Below are 25,093 nucleotides of genomic sequence, written 5' to 3' on the forward strand. Positions count from 1 at the left end.
ATGAAGGCTAATCGGAAGAATAATAATATGTACCGCTATCGTGGCAGTACAGTTATTGGGACAGCGACAGTGACATCCAGTGATGACAAAGAGGCAGAAGCAACCAAGCTATGGCACATGCGCTTAGGACATGCTGGAGGAAAATCCTTGAAAACTCTATCAGATCAAGGATTGTTAAAAGGAGTAAAGGCTTGCAACTTGGAGTTTTGTGAGCATTGTGTCAAAGGGAAACAGACAAGGGTTAAATTTGGTACAGCGATCCATAATACTAAAGGCATTTTGGATTATGTACACTCTGATGTTTGGGGTCCTTCCAAAACACCTTCATTGGGTGGGAAGCACTATTTTGTAACCTTTGTTGATGATTTTTCCCGAAGAGTATGGGTGTATACAATGAAGAGCAAAGATGAAGTGTTGGGAATTTTTCTCAAATGGAAGACGATGGTGGAGAATCGGACAGGCAGGAGGATCAAGTGTATTCGCACAGACAATGGAGGTGAATACAAAAATGATCATTTCAATAAGGTATGTGAAAATGATGGCATCGTCCGACACTTCACTGTTAGACATACACCACAACAAAATGGAGTGGCAGAACGTATGAACCGGACCTTGCTGGAGAAGGTACGGTGTATGTTGTCCAATGCTGGCTTGGGCAAAGAATTTTGGGCTGAGGCAATTACATATGCATGCCACCTCATTAATCACTTACCATCTGCTGCTATTAATGGCAAGACACCATTTGAAAAATGGTATGGAAAACCTGTTGTAGATTATAACTTTTTGCACGTGTTTGGCTCAACTGCATATTATCATGTGACGGGGTCAAAATTGGATCCAAGGGCAAAGAAGACTATTTTTATGGAAATTACTTCTGGAGTCAAAGGATATCGCTTATGGTGTCCTATGACAAAGAAAGTAATATTCAGCAGGGATGTTACCTTTGATGAATCTTCTATGGTAAATAAGGTAACAGAAGATACCAAACAAAATAAAGGTAATTCTAAGCAGGTGGAGTTTAAGGGAAAATTTATTTTTCCTACACAAGAAGCAGAGGAGGAAACAAATGAAGATTATCCTCTAGAAGGAGAGCCAGTAGAGGAGATTCCAACTCAGGAACCTCAACAACAACTTGAATCAATAGCAACCAGCAGGCCAAAAAGAACAATAACGAAACTTGTTCGTCTCATAGAGACGGTTGCTTGTGCAACCTCAATTGTAGCTGATGATGTTCCTACTACTTATAAAGACGTTGTCCAAAGTTCAGAAGAAGATAAGTGGAGGATTGCCATGAATGATGAAATACAGTCCCTTCATCAGAATCATACATGGAGATTGGCCAATCTCCCGAAGGGAAAGAAAGCAAATGGGTGCAAATGGGTATTTGCAAAGAAGGAAGGATTTCCTAACCAAGTAGATGTTCGCTACAAAGCAAGATTGGTGGCCAAAGGATATGCTCAAAAGGAGGGAATTGATTACAATGAAGTGTTTTCTCTAGTTGTAAAACATTCCTCCATTAGAATTATGTTGGCTTTAGTAGCACAATTGGATTTGGAACTAGTTCAGATGGATGTAAAAACTGCGTTTTTACATGGAAACTTGGAGGAGGAAATCTACATGACTCAGCCAGAAGGATTCAAAGTTGCTGGAAAAGAAAATATGGTGTGCAAACTTGAAAAATCGTTGTACGGATTGAAACAATCTTCTAGACAATGGTACAAGCGATTTGACGAGTTTATGTTGCGGCAAGGGTACAAGAGAAGCAAATACGATCATTGTGTGTATTTGCACAAGCTTAAAGATGGTTCATTTGTATATCTTCTCCTATATGTTGATGATATGTTGATAGCTTCCAAAAATTTGGAAGAAATTGATAAGTTGAAGATTCAACTGAAGAAGGAGTTCGAGATGAAGGATTTGGGTGAGGCAAAGAAAATTCTTGGCATGGAGATAATTAGAGATAGACGTTCAAAGAAACTCTGTTTATCTCAAAAGGAATATTTGAAGAGAGTACTTCAACGTTTTGGCATAGATGACAAGACTAAGCCAGTTAGTACTCCACTTGCTTCCCATTTTAAGCTAAGTACTACTATGTCGCCAATGGATGAAGTTGAACGAAAATATATATCAAAGGTACCATACGCAAATGATGTTGGTAGCTTGATGTATGCAATGGTTTGCACAAGGCCTGACATTTCACAAGTTGTTGGAGTTATTAGCAGATATATGCACAATCCAGGGAAGGAGCATTGGCAAGCTGTGAAGTGGATTCTACGGTATATTCATAATACTGTAGATGTCGGGTTAGTTTTTGAGCAGGAAGACAATCAGTCTGTAGTTGGATATTGTGACTCAGATTTTGCGGGTGATCTGGACAAACGAAGATCAACTACTGGTTATGTGTTTACTTTTGCAAAGGCACCAGTTAGTTGGAAGTCTACTTTGCAGTCAACAGTTGCTTTGTCTACAACAGAGGCAGAGTACATGGCTATTACAGAGGCTGTGAAAGAGGCAATTTGGCTTCAAGGATTGCTAAAGGAGCTTGGTGTTGAACAAAAAGGTATCACAATTTTTTGTGATAGTCAAAGTGCTATTCAATTAGCGAAGAACCAAGTTTATCATGCAAGGACGAAGCACATTGATGTTCGATATCATTTTGTACGAGAAATCATAGAAGAAGGTGGAGTCACAGTGAAGAAAATTCATACTACGGAGAATCCTGCTGATATGCTGACAAAGGTGGTGACTGCGATCAAGTTTCAACATTGTTTGGATTTGATCAACATTGTTGAACACTGAAGATTGAAGATGAAGACACAACCAAAATTTGTTATTGAGAGAAAATTGAAGATGTGGAATTTTGCCAAGGTGGAGATTTGTTGAATTTGACAAAATGTTTGTCCCACATCGGTGGGAAAACAAAAGTTGGGGGGATTTTCCCCCTATAAAAGAAGGCTTAATGTTTAGGTTTTAAACACACCTCTCATTTGCCTTCTCATCTGTTTAAGGCATTTGTATCTTCTCTCTTTAATATTATTTCACTTGTATTTTTGGAGTGGAATAAAATATTGGTTGTGTCCGAGGAGTAGGCAAAATTAGCCGAACCTCGTAAATTCTGGTGTTCCCTTTATTGTTGTTTTGTTGTCTTATTTATTATTTGGTGGTTGTCATAAATTTTGGTATAGTAGTTGTGACTTATTCACACTCTATACATTTGGCTTCCGCAACGGGTCCAAAGGTGACATTAGCAAGTCAAGAACAAAATTCTTCAGGAGATAGCCACAAGTGTAATCTATGCCCAAGTGCCGTCCATGCTTCGTGCGTGTGGTCAATTTTATAGACCATGTGATATATTCTATAATGGAAGTCTCTCTTTCTTCTTTAATTTTTTCCCCCTTGTTCTATTAAAATAGTAATAATAATAACAACAAACCCAATATAATTTTGCAGGTAGGATCTGAGGGTATTGTGTACGCATACCTTTTGCAAGTAATAATACTAAATGCACCCCGAGCAGTTGTAATGTGAACAAAATTTTGAACTATGCTGAGACAAAGAGGCACTAGTGCCATTGTTTTCAGAGTAGTGTGCAGTCGCTAAATTCAAAACCACTATATGATCCAAAAAAGAAAAATCATGGCCTTTCTCCGAGCTTAAGATGAAAACAAATTATGCAGGAGATAAGTGGTGTTCTTGATTCAATTCATTTCCATCAAATAATGACAATAATTACATGTGGCAAGGGGGGAGTCTTTCATGAGGTTGAGTCAACACACAGTTACTCATTGTGAGATATATTTGTAGGATAATATTACCCCCTTGTTTCTATATTTAGCAATGATTTCTTCACGAGTTCTTTGTCGTGGCTTGGCATCACTAGTACCACCTTCCAATAACCTGTCTCTATCGGTCTCCTTTTCTGGATAAGTGGAGTAAACCAATAGATTCTATTTACTGTGTAGCAATAAAAAATACCTTTTCTGAAATCATCACTGCTGAGAGATGATGAACAGGTTCATCAATTTCAATATCATCTGTAACAAACGAACACAGGCAGTTAAGAATCAATCTGTACTAGTAAGTGATCTTCAAGGGCATCTCCCCGATCCATTCTTCCCGGCGCTCCTCAATTAGATCCATAACTGTTGTTGCTTGTGCAGGAGTAACTAGAGAACTTAAAATTGCAATAAAGTTGTCAACTAAGAAAGACCGGAAGTCCATGCGAGCCGGGCTGATATTAACCAAAAAGATACCCTCCTCGAAAGGGCCTGAAATCAAAGACCCAGTCAGGGATAGAGTTGAGAATGACATTAAACTGGATGGTCCTCTTAGACTGGCCATCGGTCTGAGGATGGAAGGCTGTGCTAAAACTCACTCTGCTACTCAAAGCCTTCTGTAGGCTCTGCCACAAGGCTGAAGTGAACCGTGGATCTCTATCTGATACTATGGATGATGGTATCCTAGGCGCACTATCTCATCAATATGGACCATAAACTTTTTCAAGAATGCGCATAGTAGGGCTAGGGAAACTACCTAACTTCAGTTCCAGGCTTCCAAGGTCATCCATTACATTTGTAGGGTCTGAGAACGGAAATCTAGAGAATATGTTTTCCAGATGAGTAACAAGAGAATCTCGAGCGTTGCTGTAATCAGCAGCCTGCTGTCCTTTAAACCCTTTCAACCCCTTCATGATGCCACCAAAAATACCGGCGGTAGCATTCTAGAAAAAGCAGAAAATTACCTTCCATAAGAGGTCTAGCAAAAGACGAAGAATAGAAGCCTGATATCACACTGTAGGAACCTGTTTCTTCTTTTGATGTTGGGATGTACCGACAGCATCATCTGCAGCAGCCGCGAGGGTAAAGCTTCCGGAATCCTATAAATAGGTCATTGTTATCCCATCATAATGTAAACAGAAAGCTCATGAATTTGTGTGGAGATTCTTTTGATCTTCCCCTGGGCAGCAGGGCTGAGTATTTTAGGATTGCAGGATTACCTGCAAGATGGAATGTAAATGAGTGACAGACCTGAAATCATTTCCGAAGGCCAACAGAGAGAAAATAGCAAATTCAGACCCATTCACCTACAAATTAAAAGAACAATTAGCAAAATAGTGTTTTAAAAAGAAAACACAATCAAGAGTGAAGTCAATAATGAGCCTTTAACAGCCTATCAATAACCCCTTAGATTGTATCAAGTTATCGTGCCAGTCATAATTTTCTGGAAAGTATTTACAACCATCACAAACTGAGTAGAAGCATTATGGTGAGAGTCAGAAGTAGTCCTGTCCTAACTATAATCTGGAACGTGAGCATGGGAAGCAACCATAAGCAGTGAAATCATCCCTTTACCAGGAGAACTTATGGTCTTATCCATGTTTATCTTGGAATTCCATCGAAGTATAGACACTAATGAGGATTCTCCCACAACATTAAGATCCGGCAAGGACCTGGCAAGAGTTGATGTAGATTAATCATATGTTTTCCACATGCATACATCAAAATACTCGAACAATGAAATTGAATCTCAAAATAATCGGTAATCTCAGGATAAAATAAAATCCATCACCAAAATGCATACAGTCAGAAAACGTCTGTAAGCCAATGATGTTCATCTCACTGCTCAAGCATGCATGAGAAGACTACAAAAAGAGAGACGCAAATAAAATCTTTTTACCTTATTTCAACTGCTCCACTCTGATATACTAAAACCAGTCCATATTTTTCAGCATCATTCTTAAGAATGGAAGTCCAAGAACACGGTTTAGCAAGTTTAACTTCACGAATAGGGTTGATACCGCCCTATAATTACATAATCTTATTACAAACTAGTGAAGTTAGGAGATTAACAGGAAACACTGCAGTAGTGGATGGTAAATAAAAGGCACCTGAATTATAGAACTTAAAGAGTGCAAATGCAAGCCATTCTGACAACAAAGCAAAATTTGGTAATCCACACATGTCTGTCTCAAATCTTCAGGCTGCACAGCACTGTCTAGCGTTGAAGAATGCTTTTGCAACTCTTCAGCGACAGAGGTGATGTCATCTACATACCACAAAAAAGCTTTTAAGAAGCTAATATCTTTTTCTTCACTGATAAGAATTTAAATAAGAACCTAATTATAATTTCCTCTTCATAAGAGTTTTCATAGAGATTAATTGATTAAAAAAATGAAAAGTCATGCTTGCCTAAAATATACAGAGATATAGCAGTTGACATTTCCTTTGTGTGTTTTGCCTGAGAGCTAATTTTATTGCCGGTGGAGCCATCGAGCAAAACCACTTTTGCATCTCTGGTTATTACTGAAATAACCTCTTTCGGATGTGCATTTGTTGTTCCCTCTTCACAGTGTCTTCACGAGCATCAGCTAATGTATTCACAGCCACAGAAGTGATTCCGGAACTTGAGCTTGATGATGTCCATCTCATTGAAGAAGTATTAGGCATGTGCCTAATAAGAGTTTTCTTTGGTTTGGTAACCAACCTTGTTGACTTGGTTTGGTTGGTAGCCAACCTTGTTGAATTAGTTTGGTTTGGTAGCCAACCTTGTTGAATTTCTTTGGTTTGGTAGCCAACTTTGTTGAATTGTGAAAAGTGTGTGTAAATTGTCAAATATTGTAGGCTTTAGAGGGTGAAGCTTTGGCTATAAAAGGAGAGCTTCAACTCTCATTTCTACACACCAACAAAGAGAGAAAGAAAGAGTAAGGTTTCACAGACAAGGTATAAGAAAATAGTCTGTGAGGAAAATAGAGAGTGAGCGATATTGTAGTGAGGTGGGAATATCAAAAGAGGGTTATTTCTTTTGAGTGTTGTAGTGGTCTTTGGAGTATTTACCTCCGACCTACAAAGTTGTAAAATTCCTTACTATAGTGATATCAGTTGCTCCTCTCGGGGTCGTGGTTTTTTTTCCCTTATTCAGAAGGGTTTTCCACGTAAAAATTTTGGTGTCATTGTTACTCTTTTATTCTTGTTAATTACCGTATCTCGGTGCTACATTATTATTCCGCTTTATTACCGTGAATATTATTTTGGTAAGGGGTTTATTCCCAACAACTGGTATCAGAGCACAGGTTCTGCTCGTTCACTGAAATACTATTCACTGTCGGTAGTACTATACTTGGTGAAAAATAAAAATGTCCGGAGTAAAGTACGAGGTAGCAAAATTCAACGGAGATAACGGTTTCTCAACATGGCAAAGAAGGATGAGAGATCTGCTCATCCAACAAGGATTACACAAGGTTCTAGATGTTGATTCCAAAAAGCCTGATACCATGAAAGCTGAGGATTGGGCTGACTTGGATGAAAGAGCTGCTAGTGCAATTAGGTTGCACTTATCAGATGATGTGGTAAATAACATCATTGATGAAGACACTGCACGAGGAATTTGGACAAGGTTGGAAAGCCTATACATGTCCAAAACGCTGACAAATAAATTATACCTGAAGAAGCAGTTATACGCCCTACACATGAGTGAAGGTACGAATTTTTTGTCACATTTAAATGTGTTTAACGGACTAATCACACAGCTTGCCAACCTCGGAGTGAAAATCGAGGAAGAAGATAAAGCCATCTTGCTATTGAACTCGTTGCCATCTTCGTACGATAATTTGGCAACAACTATCCTGCATGGTAAGACTACTATTGAGTTGAAAGATGTCACATCGGCTCTTCTACTCAATGAGAAGATGAGAAAGAAGCCTGAAAATCAAGGACAGGCTCTCATCACAGAAGGTAGAGGCAGGAGTTATCAAAGGAGTTCGAACAACTATGGTAGATCCGGAGCTCGTGGGAAGTCAAAGAACCGATCCAAATCAAGAGTCAGAAATTGCTACAACTGTAATCAACCAGGTCACTTCAAAAGAGATTGCCCAAATCCAAGGAAGGGCAAAGGTGAAACCAGTGGCCAGAAGAATGACGACAACACAGCCGCCATGGTGCAAAATAATGATAATGTTGTCCTCTTTATAAATGAGGAAGAGGAATGCATGCACCTGTCAGGTTCAGAGTCGGAATGGGTGGTTGACACAGCGGCATCTCACCATGCCACACCGGTAAGAGATCTTTTTTGCAGATATGTAGCAGGTGATTTCGGCACAGTGAAAATGGGTAACACAAGTTACTCAAAGATTGCGGGGATTGGTGACATTTGTATCAAGACAAATGTCGGATGCACATTGGTTCTAAAGGATGTGCGGCATGTACCTGATTTACGGATGAACTTGATCTCGGGAATTGCTTTAGACCGAGATGGATACGAGAGCTATTTTGCAAATCAAAAGTGGAGACTCACTAAGGGATCATTGATGATTGCAAAGGGAGTTGCTCGTGGCACGTTGTACAGGACAAATGCAGAAATATGCCAAGGTGAATTGAACGCGGCACAAGATGAGATTTCTGTAGATTTGTGGCACAAAAGAATGGGTCATATGAGCGAGAAGGGATTGCAGATTCTTGCCAAGAAATCACTCATTTCTTATGCCAAAGGTACAACGGTAAAACCTTGTGACTACTGTTTATTTGGTAAGCAGCATAGAGTCTCATTTCAGACATCGTCTGAAAGAAAATTGAATATACTTGATTTAGTATATTCTGATGTTTGCGGCCCAATGGAAATTGAATCAATGGGCGGTAACAAATATTTTGTTACTTTTATTGATGATGCTTCACGAAAATTATGGGTTTATATTTTGAAAACCAAAGATCAGGTGTTTCAAGTTTTCCAGAAGTTTCATGCTCTAGTAGAAAGGGAGACGGGTCGAAAGCTAAAGCGTCTCCGAAGTGACAATGGAGGTGAGTACACTTCAAGGGAATTTGAAGAGTATTGTTCAAGTCATGGGATCAGACATGAAAAGACAGTTCCTGGAACCCCACAGCACAATGGCGTAGCCGAGAGGATGAACCGCACCATTGTGGAGAAGGTGAGAAGCATGCTCAGAATGGCTAAACTGCCTAAGTCATTCTGGGGTGAAGCAGTTCAGACAGCCTGTTACCTGATCAATAGGAGTCCATCAGTTCCGTTGGCGTTTGAAATCCCAGAGAGAGTCTGGACCAACAAGGAGGTGTCCTACTCGCATCTGAAGGTGTTCGGTTGCAGAGCTTTTGCACATGTACCAAAAGAGCAGAGAACAAAGCTGGATGATAAATCTATTCCCTGCATATTTATCGGATATGGAGATGAAGAGTTCGGGTACAGACTGTGGGATCCTGTAAAGAAGAAGGTCATCAGAAGCAGAGATGTAGTCTTCCGAGAAAGTGAAGTTGGAACTGCTGCTGATATGTCAGAAAAGGCGAAGAATGGTATAATTCCTAACTTTGTTACTATTCCTTCTACTTCTAACAATCCCACAAGTGCAGAAAGTACGACCGACGAGGTTGCCGAGCAGGGGGAGCAACCTGGTGAGGTTATTGAGCAGGGGGAGCAACTTGATGAAGGTGTCGAGGAAGTGGAGCACCCCACTCAGAGAGAAGAACAACCTCAACCTCTGAGGAGATCAGAGAGGCCAAGGGTAGAGTCACGCAGGTACCCTTCCACAGAGTATGTCCTCATCAGTGATGAGGGGGAGCCAGAAAGTCTTAAGGAGGTGTTGTCCCATCCAGAAAAGAACCAGTGGATGAAAGCTATGCAAGAAGAGATGGAATCTCTCCAGAAAAATGGCACATACAAGCTGGTTGAACTTCCAAAGGGTAAAAGACCACTCAAATGCAAATGGGTCTTTAAACTCAAGAAAGATGGAGATGGCAAGCTGGTCAGATACAAAGCTCGATTGGTGGTTAAAGGCTTCGAACAGAAGAAAGGTATTGATTTTGACGAAATTTTCTCCCCCGTTGTTAAAATGACTTCTATTCGAACAATTTTGAGCTTAGCAGCTAGCCTAGATCTTGAAGTGGAGCAGTTGGATGTGAAAACTGCATTTCTTCATGGAGATTTGGAAGAGGAGATTTATATGGAGCAACCAGAAGGATTTGAAGTAGCTGGAAAGAAACACATGGTGTGCAAATTGAATAAGAGTCTTTATGGATTGAAGCAAGCACCAAGGCAGTGGTACATGAAGTTTGATTCATTCATGAAAAGTCAAACATACCTAAAGACCTATTCTGATCCATGTGTATACTTCAAAAGATTTTTTGAGAATAACTTTATTATATTGTTGTTGTATGTGGATGACATGTTAATTGTAGGAAAAGATAAGGGGTTGATAGCAAAGTTGAAAGGAGATCTGTCCAAGTCATTTGATATGAAGGACTTGGGCCCAGCACAACAAATTCTAGGGATGAAGATAGTTCGAGAGAGAACAAGTAGAAAGTTGTGGCTATCTCAGGAGAAGTACATTGAACGTGTACTAGAACGCTTCAACATGAAGAATGCTAAGCCAGTCAGCACACCTCTTGCTGGTCATCTAAAGTTGAGTAAGAAGATGTGTCCTACAACAGTGGAGGAGAAAGGGAACATGACTAAAGTTCCTTATGCTTCAGCAGTCGGAAGCTTGATGTATGCAATGGTATGTACTAGACCTGATATTGCTCACGCAGTTGGTGTTGTCAGCAGGTTTCTTGAAAATCCTGGAAAGGAACATTGGGAAGCAGTCAAGTGGATACTCAGGTACCTGAGAGGTACCACGGGAGATTGTTTGTGCTTTGGAGGATCTGATCCAATCTTGAAGGGCTATACAGATGCTGATATGGCAGGTGATATTGACAACAGAAAATCTACTACTGGATATTTATTTACATTTTCAGGGGGAGCTATATCATGGCAGTCTAAGTTGCAGAAGTGCGTTGCACTTTCAACAACTGAAGCAGAGTACATTGCCGCTACAGAAACTGGCAAGGAGATGATATGGCTCAAGCGATTCCTTCAAGAGCTTGGATTTCATCAGAAGGAGTATGTCGTCTATTGTGACAGTCAAAGTGCAATAGACCTTAGCAAGAACTCTATGTACCATGCAAGGACCAAACACATTGATGTGAGATATCATTGGATTCGAGAAATGGTAGATGATGAATCTCTAAAAGTCTTGAAGATTTCTACAAGTGAGAATCCCGCAGATATGCTGACCAAGGTGGTACCAAGGAACAAGTTCGAGCTATGCAAAGAACTTGTCGGCATGCACTCAAACTAGAAGACAGTGCTACCTCCTCTAGATGAATGAGACTGGAGGGGGAGATTGATGATGTCCATCTCATTGAAGAAGTATTAGGCATGTGCCTAATAAGAGTTTTCTTTGGTTTGGTAGTCAACCTTGTTGACTTGGTTTGGTTGGTAGCCAACCTTGTTGAATTAGTTTGGTTTGGTAGCCAACTTTGTTGAATTGTGAAAAGTGTGTGTAAATTGTCAAATATTGTAGGCTTTAGAGGGTGAAGCTTTGGCTATAAAAGGAGAGCTTCAACTCTCATTTCTACACACCAACAAAGAGAGAAAGAAAGAGTAAGGTTTCACAGACAAGGTATAAGAAAATAGTCTGTGAGGAAAATAGAGAGTGAGCGATATTGTAGTGAGGTGGGAATATCAAAAGAGGGTTATTTCTTTTGAGTGTTGTAGTGGTCTTTGGAGTATTTACCTCCGACCTACAAAGTTGTAAAATTCCTTACTATAGTGATATCAGTTGCTCCTCTCGGGGTCGTGGTTTTTTTCCCTTATTCAGAAGGGTTTTCCACGTAAAAATTTTGGTGTCATTGTTACTCTTTTATTCTTGTTAATTACCGTATCTCGGTGCTACATTATTATTCCGCTTTATTACCGTGAATATTATTTTGGTAAGGGGTTTATTCCCAACAAAACAATCCGTAACGAACAAGGCTGATGATGAACAAATATCAAGCATGGCAACCTGACAGGACAACACAAACATGAACATCTGATAGATTTCCAAAGTATCTGCCACTACAATTAGTAATGATCAAAAGAATACTGCTTGGATTGACCTTACCTGGCCGCTTTCAAATCCTGCGACAAGTCTGGAGCCCACAGCTACAAATTTTAGGATGCTTACTGGAGATTTTACAAGGGAAAACTGAAAGCCAGCATCACCTGGACAGCACTGAACTGAAAATGAACTAGATATGGATCACTATAATGATGCAGAACGAGATGGTTGTGTATAAGAGTGAAAATGTGTAATGACATGAACTTGATGAAGAAAGAAATGTGTTTCATCACTCATGGACTCATGAATCCCTTCCACTAATAATGTAAAATAAAAAGGAAATACTATTTGTCATGATCCAGGCCTAACTACCAAGGTATTGCTCACGCTGCCCAAACTTTGGGGCCTCAAAGTTTTGTCCCCTTAGACTTTAACCCAACAGGCACCTCAACAGTTAAAGTCCAGAACCCACTTATATGGTCCCTAACATTCACCTCCATTCCGATACGGGATTTTCCTAAGCTAAGCTTCACGGCGAACCCCTTTCAAGTTCAACCGCCAATTGTTTGTGGGCTATTATAATTGAGTTTAATCAGGAAAAAAAAAGTTTCTCTACTCATGCCACTCCTCTCTGATCAGTTGTCAGTACCACATTTGAGTCTAACTACTCCTATATAAGAGCTTCTTTGTATTGAGTTTAATTATTAAAAAACAACTTAATCTTCTCATGCCTCTCCTCTCCGATCTATTGTCAATACCACCTAGCAGAATTAGAACTTAAAACAGAAAAGTGATGATTGTTCTCCTGGAGGCTCCTAATAAATGATGAATTTCAGACTTCCCACCCATGTCAGGCCAGTATCTATCCACGGTTTAGAAGAATACTTCAAAATGACATAAGTTACAGAAGAGTTTAAGAACATAAAGGCATACCATCCTGTTCAGTATCCGGAACCAAGTTCAAGCTAGTTGTCTTAGACTGCCCCATGAGGCTATAAACACAAACCTACACAAACGAAAAGTATCAGTAAGTTATGCACAGATGGTGTTACCAGTTTCTCAAAGATGCAGCCATCTGAAAACATGATAGATGTTACCTGGCCACATTGGTGACCAGTGGCAAGAGTTAAAACAGTGGAGGAGAAATCCAAAGCAGATATTGATGTTCTAGGACCAGTGTCTTGAATGCCCTCCACCTGGCCATCACACTTTGACATGTTATCTCTTGGAAAGTATCGACATGCCAATGAAACCAGAGACTATTTTTATGACTATATAGGTGAATATGAGAACACATCAAGGCAGTTGCTTATCAGTTAAGAGTCGAATAAATGCAAAATGCAAGGACCTGAGCTTCCAGAATAGCTATAAGTGAAAAGACTGGAAATGTTGCATTCCACAGACGGACAGATCCATCCAGATAGCCAGCAACAAATATTCTCTCCATTCCCCTGGGTCAACAAGTTTTTTGACCCAGGGGCACCCCCACCATTTAAGTTGTCTGATATTAGGGCAGCTATTCCTAAGCATTGTTGGGTCAAGAATCCATGGAAATCTATGAGTTATGTTGTGAGGGATGCTGCTATTGTATTTGGATTGGCAGCTGCGGCTGCTTATTTCAACAATTGGGCTGTTTGGCCTTTGTATTGGTTTGCTCAGAGTACTATGTTTTGGGCTCTCTTTGTTCTTGGTCATGATTGGTCATGCATCTTCTTGATTTTTCGTCAAAGTTTTGATTTTTATTGTTATTTGGAGCTTAATTTGGTGACCCCATTTTGGTTTTCTTTGTGAATTGACCCCATTTTGGCTTTCTTTGTGAATCAGTGGACATGGAAGTTTTTCAAATAACCACAAGTTGAATAGTGTCGTTGGACATATCCTTCATTCTTCAATTCTTGTTCCTTACCATGGATGGTTTGTCTCTTTTCTTGAAAATTATTTAGATTTTTAAGAAGATTATTGTATAATGAATGGTGTATTTGTGGTGATATTTTTTCAGGAGAATAAGTCATAGGACACATCATCAGAACCATGGACATGTTGAGAATGATGAGTCATGGCATCCTGTAAGTTTCAGCATTTTCCAAACACTATTTTAGTTGCTTGTTTCAACCTCTGATTTTTTGCTTTCTCAGATACCTGAGAAGATTTACAATAGTTTGGATCTTGCCACAAAGAAATTAAGGTTCACTCTACCCTTTCCCTTGTTGGCATACCCTTTCTATCTGGTGAGTACTTCATAGTATCTTTTATATCCATAATAAGTGTGAACTGGCAACAAAAAATGACATTTTCTTGAACTTGAGTTGGGTAATTACAGTGGAGTAGAAGCCCTGGAAAGAAAGGGTCTCACTTTGATCCAAACAGTGATTTGTTTGTTCCAAGTGAGAAGAAAGATGTGATGACTTCAACTCTGTGTTGGACAGCAATGGCTGCATTGCTAGTGGGATTGTCCTTTGTGATGGGTCCTTTCCAAGTGCTTAAGCTCTATGGCATCCCCTATTGGGTTAGTCCATTTTTCAACCTTCCTTTGTTGACACTCATTTTTTCCCCCTTTTTGCCTAACTTTTTGTTTGTTCTTATTGGAGACTTATTATTTGGAATTCAATATTTTGAATGTAGGGCTTTGTCATGTGGCTTGACTTAGTTACCTACTTGCATCACCATGGTCATGATGATAAACTTCCTTGGTACAGAGGAGAGGTATACTTTTTATTGGAGTTAGATTTTACTATTAAAAATACTAGTTGATAGGCTGGAACTATGTTATTAACATATGTTCTGTCTTTAGAGATTCTTGATGCATAACTGGTCTAATCATGTCTTTGAGAAATATTAGCACTTAGCAGTATTATTTTATAAAGAAGCAGACTCCTACTTGCTTGGAACTGAGACGTAGTAATTATTATTTTATTAACAAAAAGTTGGGAGTTGACAATTTAGATGTATCAAACAGGAATGGAGTTATCTTAGAGGAGGGCTTACAACGCTTGATCGCGATTATGGATGGATCAACAACATCCACCATGACATAGGAACACATGTGATACATCATTTATTCCCTCAAATTCCACACTATCATTTGGTGGAAGCAGTAAGTATCATAATATATATTAAAATGAGTTTTAACTTATATACATCGACAGTATAAAGAAACTAGTTGCTCAATGCAATATGCGATGGTATTAACATGTGTTGATTACTTTTTGAATTTGCAGACTGAAGCTGCTAAGCCAGTGTTAGGGAAGTATTATAAGGAGCCAAAGAAGTCAGGGCCTCTACCATTTTACTTGTTGGGAGTTCTCATAAAGAGTATGAAGCAGGATCACTATGTGAGTGACACTGGTGATATAGTATATTATCAAACTGATCCCCAACTCTCAGGGTCTCAGAAATAGAATCCTATACTACAATTTAAAAGCAGGTGATTCTTTTTCACTAACACTATGGCCATTCAAGTTTGTAATCACAACTACAAAGTAAAGTTAGCTCCCATTAAAGGATGGAGAAGGCATATAAAGTCTGTAGATGAGCAGTTTCAATTGTTGCCATATTGTAATAATTGAGTGGAGAAAGAAATTGTCTTCAACGAAAATTGGGGAAAGTTGGGTGATAAGTTGGGGAAAGAAGAAGGAAACAACAAAGGAATGTCACTTTCAATAAAAAAAATTAATAACATTTTATATGTCGGACTAAACCCCTTAAGCACCTGTAGCATGTTAATTTTAGCAATAGTTGTTAATTGGTTGTTTTCTAGGTAGCCAATATCCACTCTCTATCATACAAGTCATGTATAAATAAGATAAGTTTCGCCCCCATATAGAAGTTGAAGTCTTTATATTAACACAAGTTTGATATGTCATGAGATATTAAAAAATAATTAAAGTTATATATAATGATACAACAATAACAACAACAACGACCCAGTATAATTCCACAAGTGGGGTTTGGGGAGGGTAATATGTACGCAGACCTTACCCCTACCCCGATGGGTAAAGAGGCTGTTTCCAGGAGACCCTCGGCTCATATAATGATAGTGTAACGATTTTTATACTATCAGTGCAGTTTATTAATCGTAATAGCAAGAAATTAGTACAAGACAGAGACTATTATATGCCACTACTTTAGTTACCTACTAACACACCGTGGCCAGGATGATAAACTTGTTACATATCCTCTTGGAGAATTTTGATTCTAATTAGATTATTTTGATTCTAATTAGATTCCGCTACTAAAGAATTATTTCACTATGATAAGACAGATATCTAACTGACAGGTCTGATTTCTTTTTATAGAAATAATAAAGTCAACCAAGTTTAGGAAATATGTTGTTGTCTTTGGAGGATCTCAATGCGCAACTAATTTAATGATAAGTATCAGCTGTATTGCTCCAACCGAGAGGTTGTGAGTTCAGTCTCCCCAAGAGCAAGGTGGGAAGTTCTTGGAGGGAAAGATGTCAGGAGTCTATTTTGGAAACAGTCTCTCTACCCTAGGATAGGGGTAAGGTCTGCGTACACACTACCCTCCCCAGACCCCACTAAGTGGGATTGGTTTGTCCAGAATAACTAATCTATTCACAAAGATTTTGAATTAAGTTGTATCAAACGTATAGTTATCAATTCAGGCTTACAACAGTTACAGATTGGGCTGTTAGGCAGGAGATACTTTATAGTAGCAACAACAAGACCCATTCACGCTTCAATAATCACATTGACAGGAAGTAATAAAGTAGCTAAAATGCCTCAGAGATTTGGCCAAGAAAGTATAGTATCTGTGTTAAGTATCACATATTTTTCTTTTGTGTTGGAAAAGATTTTATCACAATAACGGGACTAAATTCATTAAGACAAGCAAATTGAAAGTCATTTTCAATCCAACAATGTGCAATAGAATTTTACTTTATTAGCTGTCGTCAATCCATCTTCAGTCACGCTTATAGCCCATCAATTGAACTACACAAGGGAAGTTTCTTCTCCTAGTAACACATGAGAATAATTAGTGCAATAAATTACAAGAGGAACATTGCAGTTGATTTAAGAATCTGCGCTGGGGAATTTGCCTCAATATTTGCTACAACCGTACAGATTTCACTGCATTCATGAACGATAGTATCCGTGACACATCCTTTTGGATGCCGTCCTGTCCACATATGCCACTACTCACATCCACTCCATTGGGTTTAAGTGCAGAAAGAGCTTCACAAACATTCTCCGGGTTAATTCCTCCTGCCAAGAGCCACCCATGTTTGCTTCTAATGCGCGGCAGCTTAAACTGAACCCAGTTGAATCCTTTGCCACTGCAAAAGTGAGCTACTACTTAGTAAAGTATACAGAGAGCAAGTGAAAATTGGTAACCGATGATTTTTGCAGGAGTAAAATTCAGCTGCTTACACACTCATATCAATTGCATCATTCATCAGTTGTTCATATCAATTGCATCATTCATCAGTTGTCATCTATAGAAAGCACATAGAAAGCACTAAGACTTTGCTATGAATTCAACTTCTCAAAAATTGTCATTGTCCTCATTGCTATTATTCCTATTCTTGTTCTAACTACAATGTCACTGTTATAGCATGTTTGGCCAAGATTCTCCCCAATGCCAAGCTTTTTTTTTTTTTTTTTTGGGGGGGGGGGGGGGGAGGGGGGACTGCTCTGGTTAGAAGCAGAAGCAGTTTTTAAGAAGCATAAAGAAGTAGCTTCTTTCAAGAAGCAAAAGCAATTTTGACTTTTCTTCCTACCAAAAATACCCTTAGCAAAATATTATATATACCAAAATAACCTTACTTAGTTTAAACTATTAAGTAATATATAATGACTTTTGCGATATATTTACTGAATGATTTTTTGATATATTTAAATTATCTTGAAAGAATAAAGTACTTTACAATTTTATTTTTATATTTTTTCTTAATTAAATAAAAAACTTAATTATTATCATTAATAATAAATATTTTTGATTATTTATCTACTTATATAACATTAACTATTAAGCAAATCTCTTTATGCCCTTATTCGTAATTTGACTCTTAAAATCACTTTTTGAAATGCTTGGCCAAACACAAAGTATTGTTCAAAAGTGTTTTTCAAACTGATTAGCTAAACACAGATTGTTTTTCTCCAAAAGTACTTTTTTGAAAAGCACTTTTGAAAAAAAACACTTCTCAAGATAAGCTTATTTTCCCAGCTTGGCCAAACAAGCTATTAGTCGCTTGATTCCTTTCGCATTAGAAGACTCAGTTGCTTGGTCATGCTAAAGTTACAAAAACAAGTTTGATTTGGTCTGAAAGAATTCAAACAAGTTTAGTAATACCAACAGAATAGAATTATGTCTTCGTTGATTAGCTCGATATCACTTGTCCTTTACATTATCCATGCAATATAAACATGGTTGGAAAGAGACAGTGAAGGATTTCATACTCAGCCATGACAGGTTTATGCAAGGAGAATCAATACCTGCCACCTTTTGCACTATCCACTAGAACCCAATCAACCAGAGAAGACTCCTCATCAGAAATATAGTTCAAAAGGCCTCCCTCTTCATTTGCATGAAGTACGTATATTACACGTTTTTCCCTGACCAAAATTGGAAAAGCATCTCGAGAACCATTTCCATGAAGCTGCTCAATTTGCATGTCAATTTTGAGGAATTGGAAACAAGAAATTAAAGATGGTGAAAATTACAGAGGTCCTCACCTGCACAAATTCAAGGTCTGCTGCATCAGAGGCTTTTAGTATTGTGTCAGCATTATCGTCTACAAACACCCCCACTGGCTCAGCTCCATATTCCCGTGCAACCTTGGAAATCTCCTTTGCAGTAGAAAGTGAAATAGAACGTTTTGAGTTAGGCCATATGATCATACCAATAAAATTGGCTCCAGCTTCTGCGGCAAGAGCAGCATCTCTAGCTGATGTAATTCCACACATTTTGACTAAAGCCCTACTTTCTATTTGCTCTGTTTGAGCCGAGACCCCTACTGACTGATTCAAGGTGCAGATAAATCTATTCCTAGCAGAAGTCCTCAACCGTGTCCTATTTGCAGAATATACTTCTACACCCAATAGACCTGTAAAAATGAAGATTTTGCAAAAGAATGATGCATCATTTTATACTTCAACCAGAACTCTAGACCAGTTAAAAAGAAGGGAAAAGGTCCAAAATTGTCCCTCTACTATACTATATTGTTTCCTTCTGCCACCGTTATACTATTCGTCCAATCTAGCCCCTAATCAACTTTAAAAATTTGCACCTAACCCTAACAGATCTACGCCGTGGCAGCTGACCCTCTCAATTTTTTCCATGTAAGCTGCCAAGTCACACTACCAAACAACCCCAAATCTGCCACCTCGCCATCTTCTTCCCCTACTATTTCTTCTTCCACACCCACTCAAAGACACCAACACCTCCCAGGCTCCAACCACCGTTATAACCAAACAATCCCAAATTAGATTCAAGTAACTTCATATTTCCCAAAACAACTACTGATTCTCATTTTTTCTTCACGACGATTTTTTCAGATTTCGAAGAACTTGACGAGTTCTTCAACCTTTCTCACTATTTAGAAATGGAGGCTTCAAGTTTTCTTCTCTTAAATCTTGATAACATATGTATTAAGCTCCAAATCTAAAACAAATATATGATTTCCAGAAGATTTAAACAATAAATCACTTAACATCCATTAAATTTTCAGATCCGTGAACTTGGAAACCCAAAATGGATATTCTATTTTTTTTCAAAATTAATCCAAACCAAGACGGCAACAATCTAATTTTGAGCACACTTGAAGCTCAAAACTGAAAAGGTCGTGGTTGGGACTCTTTCTTGCCAATTTGCTTCAAAACCGCCATTACTGTAACAAGGAAAGAGAAAAGAGAAACTCTCAAGAGCCCATATTTTGGGATTCAATAAGCAAATTGAACCCTCTCGCAAAATGGGTCACGGACATGGTATTTGCATTCAAAGATTTTAACTTTTTTACATCATTAACAAAAAAAAATCCCCAAGAATTAGTAAAATTTTTAGAAAACAATTTGATGAAATTATGTATACTATTGAATGAATTGAGTTGTTAAAGGTCGACCCAGCAAAAGATCAAGTTTTCTTCTAAGGTTCTTCAGTTTCCCAGCTAGTTTCATGTCTTATTTGTTGTTTTATTAAGTAAAAATAAAGATTGTATTTAATGGTGGTTGGAGCCTGGGAGGCGCTGGTGGCTTTGAGTGGGTGTGGAAGAAAAAATGTTAGGGGAAGAAGATGGTGAGGTGGCAGATTTGGGGTTGTTTGGTAGTGTGACTGTATTGTTTGGTAGTGCGACTTGGCAGCTGACATGGACAAAATTGAGAGGGTCATCTGCCACGGTGTAGATCTGTTAGGGTTAGGGACAATTTTTAAAAGTTGATTAACGGTGGAGGTTAGATTGCACGAATAGTATAACAGATGGCAGAAATAAACAATATAGTATAGTAGAGGGGCAATTTTGGACCTTTTCCCTAAAAAGAATCTTAAGGAAATATCATAATAAGTCACTTTTAAAACACCTATCAAGTGCACATTTGCATCTTTCCACGTACCGGTAGCAAAGGTCAGAAAGGAAACTTTTCTATGTAAGATTAAAAAATCAAGAAAAATGAATTAGTGGAAAAGCACGAGATCCAAAACCAACGCTTAACTCCAGAATAATATATGGTGTAAGCTTCCTATCCCAGTCCTTGTTGGCATCTCTCTTTTGCTTTGGTAAAAAATCTTAAAGGAGAAATAGAATAAGTAGTAGCTGTGGTGATCACCATTTGGTTTTCACATCACGTGGTTTCTTTAGAGATCACTAGTCCTGACCTATTATCTTCTTAAACTATGGATTATTTCTTAAAAGAGTTACTCTCTTTCTTCTTGTTTCGGGGTACTATAAGTGCAAATAATGCCTATGTAATCTCTTGGTTGAAGCAGAGTTCCCACGTTGAACCCCTATTACTCTTGGTTGAAGCTGAGTTCCCACGTTGAACACTGAAAAGACAAAACTATGGCTTAGACTAAGTAAATAGTGAAATTAACCGACACAATGCTATATACTCTTATGACACTCATACAAATTATTAAATAAAAAGGGCATTAGAATTGAAAGAAGTAGATCTTTGAGGACATTAAACAAATTTTAGTTGCCGAATAAGAGCTCAAGGAAAAAATAACTGGCATGTCTACTGGGCTTACTCTAGTTTCCTTGTTTGTATAGATATAGGAAGAGCTTTTAGGGTGATGATATGCAGATGCAAAGCTCTTTGGCACACTCCTCTCTGGTGCACGCTGCACGGAGGAGCACCCCACATCTCTTTAATCTAAACCCTATTAGTCTCTGGATGAGATGACACTTATATAGCTTGATAGTTTGGATTCTGGCTATTGTGTCTCATACACAGTGACACACCCTGTGTGCTTAGCCCTCTTAAGAAAGGTGTAAGTACTATGTATAAAGAAGGATAAGCAGAAATAGAAGTTATTGAAGAACCTGAGAGCATCTTTTCTTCCTAATTCCGTTCTACCTCTGTAGAGCTATGCGCGAGAGAAGGAGAGATGCCGTAAAATAGTCCTGCTACTCATCAAATAAAAAAGTAGGTCAAACAGAGGAATTGCAAACACGTGCTAATAACTAGACTAGTCATCCGATACTATCTACTAAAGCAACTAAACAAATACACTTTTTAAAATTAGCAATTAGGCAATTTAGCAGACAAGCCCTAAATGCAAAACCTGCAAAGCAACATACACCAACAAATCGTGGAGATATCAAAAACGTTTCACTACATGATTGAATTCTAGAATAAGTACAAAACAAATACTCCTTCCGTTTCAAAAAAAATGAACCTATTTCCTTTTCGGTTAGTTTAAAAAGAATGACCCCTTTCTAAATTTGGAAAGAATGTAGCTTTAAACTTCTCATTTTTTCCTTAATGAGATGATTTATAGTCACGTTAACTGCACCTTGTCACACCTCCTTTTTACCACCCGAGTGGGAGTATAAGGGAGTTTTTCCAATTAAAGTGACATTGTTCGAAATGGGATTATTTTATTTATCAGAGTCGCCACTTGGAATATTTATGATGTCCCAAGTCACCGGTTTATTTTTTTAAAAATCCCAAATCGAGGAAGTTTATATTTTTTAAAGTCTGCGAACTAGAAATTCTAGATAAGGAATTTTGTTAACCCGGGAGAAAGTGTTAGGCATTCCCGGGTTCCATGGTTCTAGCACGATCGCTTAAACTAAATAATTGGCCTATTATCTGATTTATTACATGTTTTAAACCTATTGTGCATTTTTAGCTTTATAACCGCTTTTAATTAATTTAATACTGCTTTTAGAATTTATGAAATTATTTCTTGAACAAGTTACGATTATCGTACACTTGTTTGTTTTGGAACACACCACGAACCACGCTACATGAAATGCACCCGCGATTCACAGACATATTTATTTTATTATTAATGTTCAAAGTTGTTACGATCGGGTCACATGAAATGCACACCCGATTTTGGGGATTAGGCATCATAACTATGTCATGGGAACCGTACCCATAGTCACGATGATTTTATTATAAACGTGCCTAAAGCAAACTACAAATGTTTATAAGTTGTGTAATCTCTAATTGGGCGATTGTGTGTGAAAAGGCCCGCGATTATGGAGTACTTTTACTAAAAGAGATTTCATGCTCACTTCTTATTTCAAATATACTCTAACCGACCTTAACACTCAAATCCAAAGGTTGTTGTGATCTGACCCAATTCTTTTTTTTTGAAGGCAGAAGAGCTTCTCGCACATAAATTTTCAACAACCAAGAAAATGTACAAGTCTTGGGAAGAAGAAGAAAGAGATACGAAACAAAAAAATTAACAAGCACTCAAGAAACTTAATCAGCTAATTTGCCTAGACCAGTATTTACCTGAAAATCAATTCACAGCAAAAAATTGCCAAAATTTACAAGAAAAGTTTATCGATTCTTCATGCCTTGAGTTGCGCATAGATTGATGTACGAATTGCATGATGAGGAGATAAACATTTTCCATTTACAAGAACTTGTTCCACAAAATCCACTCGTTCTGATTTGAATTGATTCAGCTTATATTACAATTGAAACATATGAGCAAACCAAAATAGGATGGATTCAGTCAACAAACCAAATTTGCATATAGTTACATGAGTTGATTCCTTTTTCATTCAAATGGAAACAGAATACACATTCATTACACAGCAAAATTAGCAAGAATCGTACTTGAACAAATAGATAATAAATCGAACAAGAATTCAACAGTTTTTCATCATTTAGGGAAAACCCAATACCAGAAAATTGAGAACTGACCTAATTGAACACTGAAACGAGCCAAATAAAGGCAGAAATCAACTCAAGTGCAGCTCAGCAATATTAATCCAGCAGCAAAAGACAGCATTTAAGCCCCAGATTTCAACTCCGAAGAACCAAACCACGGAAGGCAAGGAGGCTGTGAACTCAGCAATCTCTCAACCGAACTCCATTTCACATGAAAATCCAGAAGAAGAGCTGACCCCCCCCCCCCCCTTTTTTAATTTTTCTGACTCTTGATATCAAACTAAGAAGAAAAACAAAACTGAATACATTTTTTTAAATTTTTTATTCGATTTTAAATTTCGAAGTGCAAGCTTATTCTCCCAGCAGTCATAGGCGTGTGCGTTTTGGAGAGGATGAAGAAGAAGCAGAAGAAGGGAGCCGGGGGGGGGGGGCGATTTCGACCTTTCTCTGTATTTCTGGGGAACGAAGAAGAAGAAGTCAGCAGCGGCGCTGCTTCTTCAGAGAACGGGGAAGGGAATTAAGGGTTCTGTTTTCGTGTGAGATCGGAGGTGAATGGGAGCTGGTCTTCGGTGGTCAGGGATCTGGTAAATTAGGGCTGTTTAATCACATATCCGAAATACGAATGTATCCATTCAATTTTGAATTTCGGATTTTGGATTAGATCGGATTTCGGATTATGTTTATTAAAATTTCAGATTTCGGATTGGTATATTTTAATCCAATCCGAAATCCGAAATTATTAGGACATATAAATACTACATTTTAATTTACATCAACCTCCAAGTTATTACCTTTACAATTGCTAGATTTAGCTATATTGGCACCATAGTACTCTCGTAATTGCATAAACATGAATTTTTTTTTTATGTATTGCCTCTTTTACAAAAAAAATATACATATTAATTTAACTTTGAGGCATAATAATACGATCTGATATCCGATCCGATCCAAACTTTAAAATCCGATCTGATCCGATATAATTCGGATCGGATTCGGATTGTATTTTCTAGAATCCGAAATCCGAAATTCGAATCCGAAATATGTTAAATCCGATCCGATCCGTGCACAACCCTAATCTGGTTGTTGTTGAAAAATGAGAGATGATGAAGAAGGTCCAAGGGCGCCCTTTGGTATAGGTCTAAGCGTAGGTTTTAATTGGAAGGGGATGGGTTTTGGGCCGATGGGTTCAAATGTATTAGGGTTGGGGTTGGTTGAAATTTGAGCTTGGATTTGGGTTAGCCTTGGGGAAGAATTGGGTCAATTTGGTACAAAGAATTAATCCAAACTCATATTAAAACCCCTTTTTTCAATTACCTCTTTTATTCCTTTTTTCCTTCTTTTTTTCTTTTTCTTCTTCTTTAATTAAAAATTCTAAATTAATCTAAATTGTAAAACTAACTAATTATCTAATTATAAAAATTACTTGATCCTAAATCAAAAGAGAAAAATCAACATGCACATTTAATTTACCCTTAAATTGAATGAAAGTAAAATAAATCAAATTTGGAGGGTCAAAGAGTTTTAGTAAACTTTTTTTTTTTTTTGTAGAAAAAGATGTGAATGAATTTACCCCCAAATATGAATATTTATTTCATCACTTGTTTCAAAATGTATTATGAACTATTGATCGGCGCGTTGATTTATTATTGACTTGCCTAACAACAGCATAGGCATCATCATGGCCATGGCGGTAATTGTGTCATGACACCTAGGTCCCAAATACTCCCATCACTAGGGATAGATTTTTTTTTAAAAAAAATCTTTTTTTTTTTTGGCAAGTGCAGGGTTTCTTTGGAAATGTATTCCAAGTGAGTATAGGCTCATGGTGTGTGAGGAAAAGAGGTATGTGATTGCAATGGCTGCCAGCCTATTCTTGGGTGAAACTATCCATATTGGAAGGTAAATCAGACATCATTTAAGG

At 38.0% G+C, this 25,093-nt stretch overlaps 3 protein-coding genes across 5 annotated transcripts; 1 reads left to right on the top strand and 2 right to left on the bottom strand.

Annotated features, from left to right (window-relative positions):
- Positions 1-3,518: 3,518 nt before the first annotated feature.
- On the bottom strand, positions 3,519-6,314 carry LOC142164584 (uncharacterized). 2 transcript variants are annotated; one of them, XM_075222508.1, is made up of 6 exons: positions 6,189-6,314; positions 5,888-6,045; positions 5,677-5,801; positions 5,352-5,449; positions 4,802-4,996; positions 3,519-4,720 (listed from the first exon to the last, which is right to left on the bottom strand). In XM_075222508.1, exons 1-5 carry the CDS (start codon positions 6,217-6,219, stop codon positions 4,902-4,904), a joined length of 507 nt encoding a protein of 168 aa, XP_075078609.1. In that variant the 5' UTR covers positions 6,220-6,314; the 3' UTR covers positions 3,519-4,720; positions 4,802-4,901. The 2 variants fall into 2 exon arrangements, with proteins under 2 accessions (XP_075078609.1, XP_075078610.1); XM_075222509.1 differs by having other exon boundaries at positions 4,802-4,876; positions 5,028-5,449.
- Positions 6,315-13,325: 7,011 nt separating this feature from the next.
- LOC107832399 (omega-3 fatty acid desaturase, chloroplastic-like) lies at positions 13,326-15,451 on the top strand (the record flags this gene model as incomplete). Its single annotated transcript, NM_001326277.1, is given in 8 exon segments — positions 13,326-13,563; positions 13,688-13,777; positions 13,863-13,929; positions 13,999-14,091; positions 14,184-14,369; positions 14,486-14,566; positions 14,820-14,957; positions 15,082-15,451. Coding segments are annotated over 8 exon segments (1,073 nt in total), but the record flags the coding sequence as incomplete, so codon positions are not given.
- Positions 15,452-16,728: 1,277 nt separating this feature from the next.
- On the bottom strand, positions 16,729-23,790 carry LOC107832397 (N-(5'-phosphoribosyl)anthranilate isomerase 1, chloroplastic). Of its 2 annotated transcripts, none has more exons than XM_075222512.1 (6): positions 23,206-23,790; positions 21,360-21,443; positions 20,813-20,860; positions 18,559-18,929; positions 18,319-18,482; positions 16,729-17,159 (listed from the first exon to the last, which is right to left on the bottom strand). In XM_075222512.1, exons 2-6 carry the CDS (start codon positions 21,367-21,369, stop codon positions 16,934-16,936), a joined length of 819 nt encoding a protein of 272 aa, XP_075078613.1. In that variant the 5' UTR covers positions 21,370-21,443; positions 23,206-23,790; the 3' UTR covers positions 16,729-16,933. The 2 variants fall into 2 exon arrangements, with proteins under 2 accessions (XP_075078613.1, XP_075078612.1); XM_075222511.1 differs by having other exon boundaries at positions 21,360-21,440; positions 23,206-23,789.
- Between the last annotated feature and the right edge of the window lie 1,303 nt (positions 23,791-25,093).

This window comes from Nicotiana tabacum, chromosome 10 (assembly GCF_000715075.1).
Source record: "Nicotiana tabacum cultivar K326 chromosome 10, ASM71507v2, whole genome shotgun sequence".
NCBI lineage: Eukaryota > Viridiplantae > Streptophyta > Magnoliopsida > Solanales > Solanaceae > Nicotiana > Nicotiana tabacum.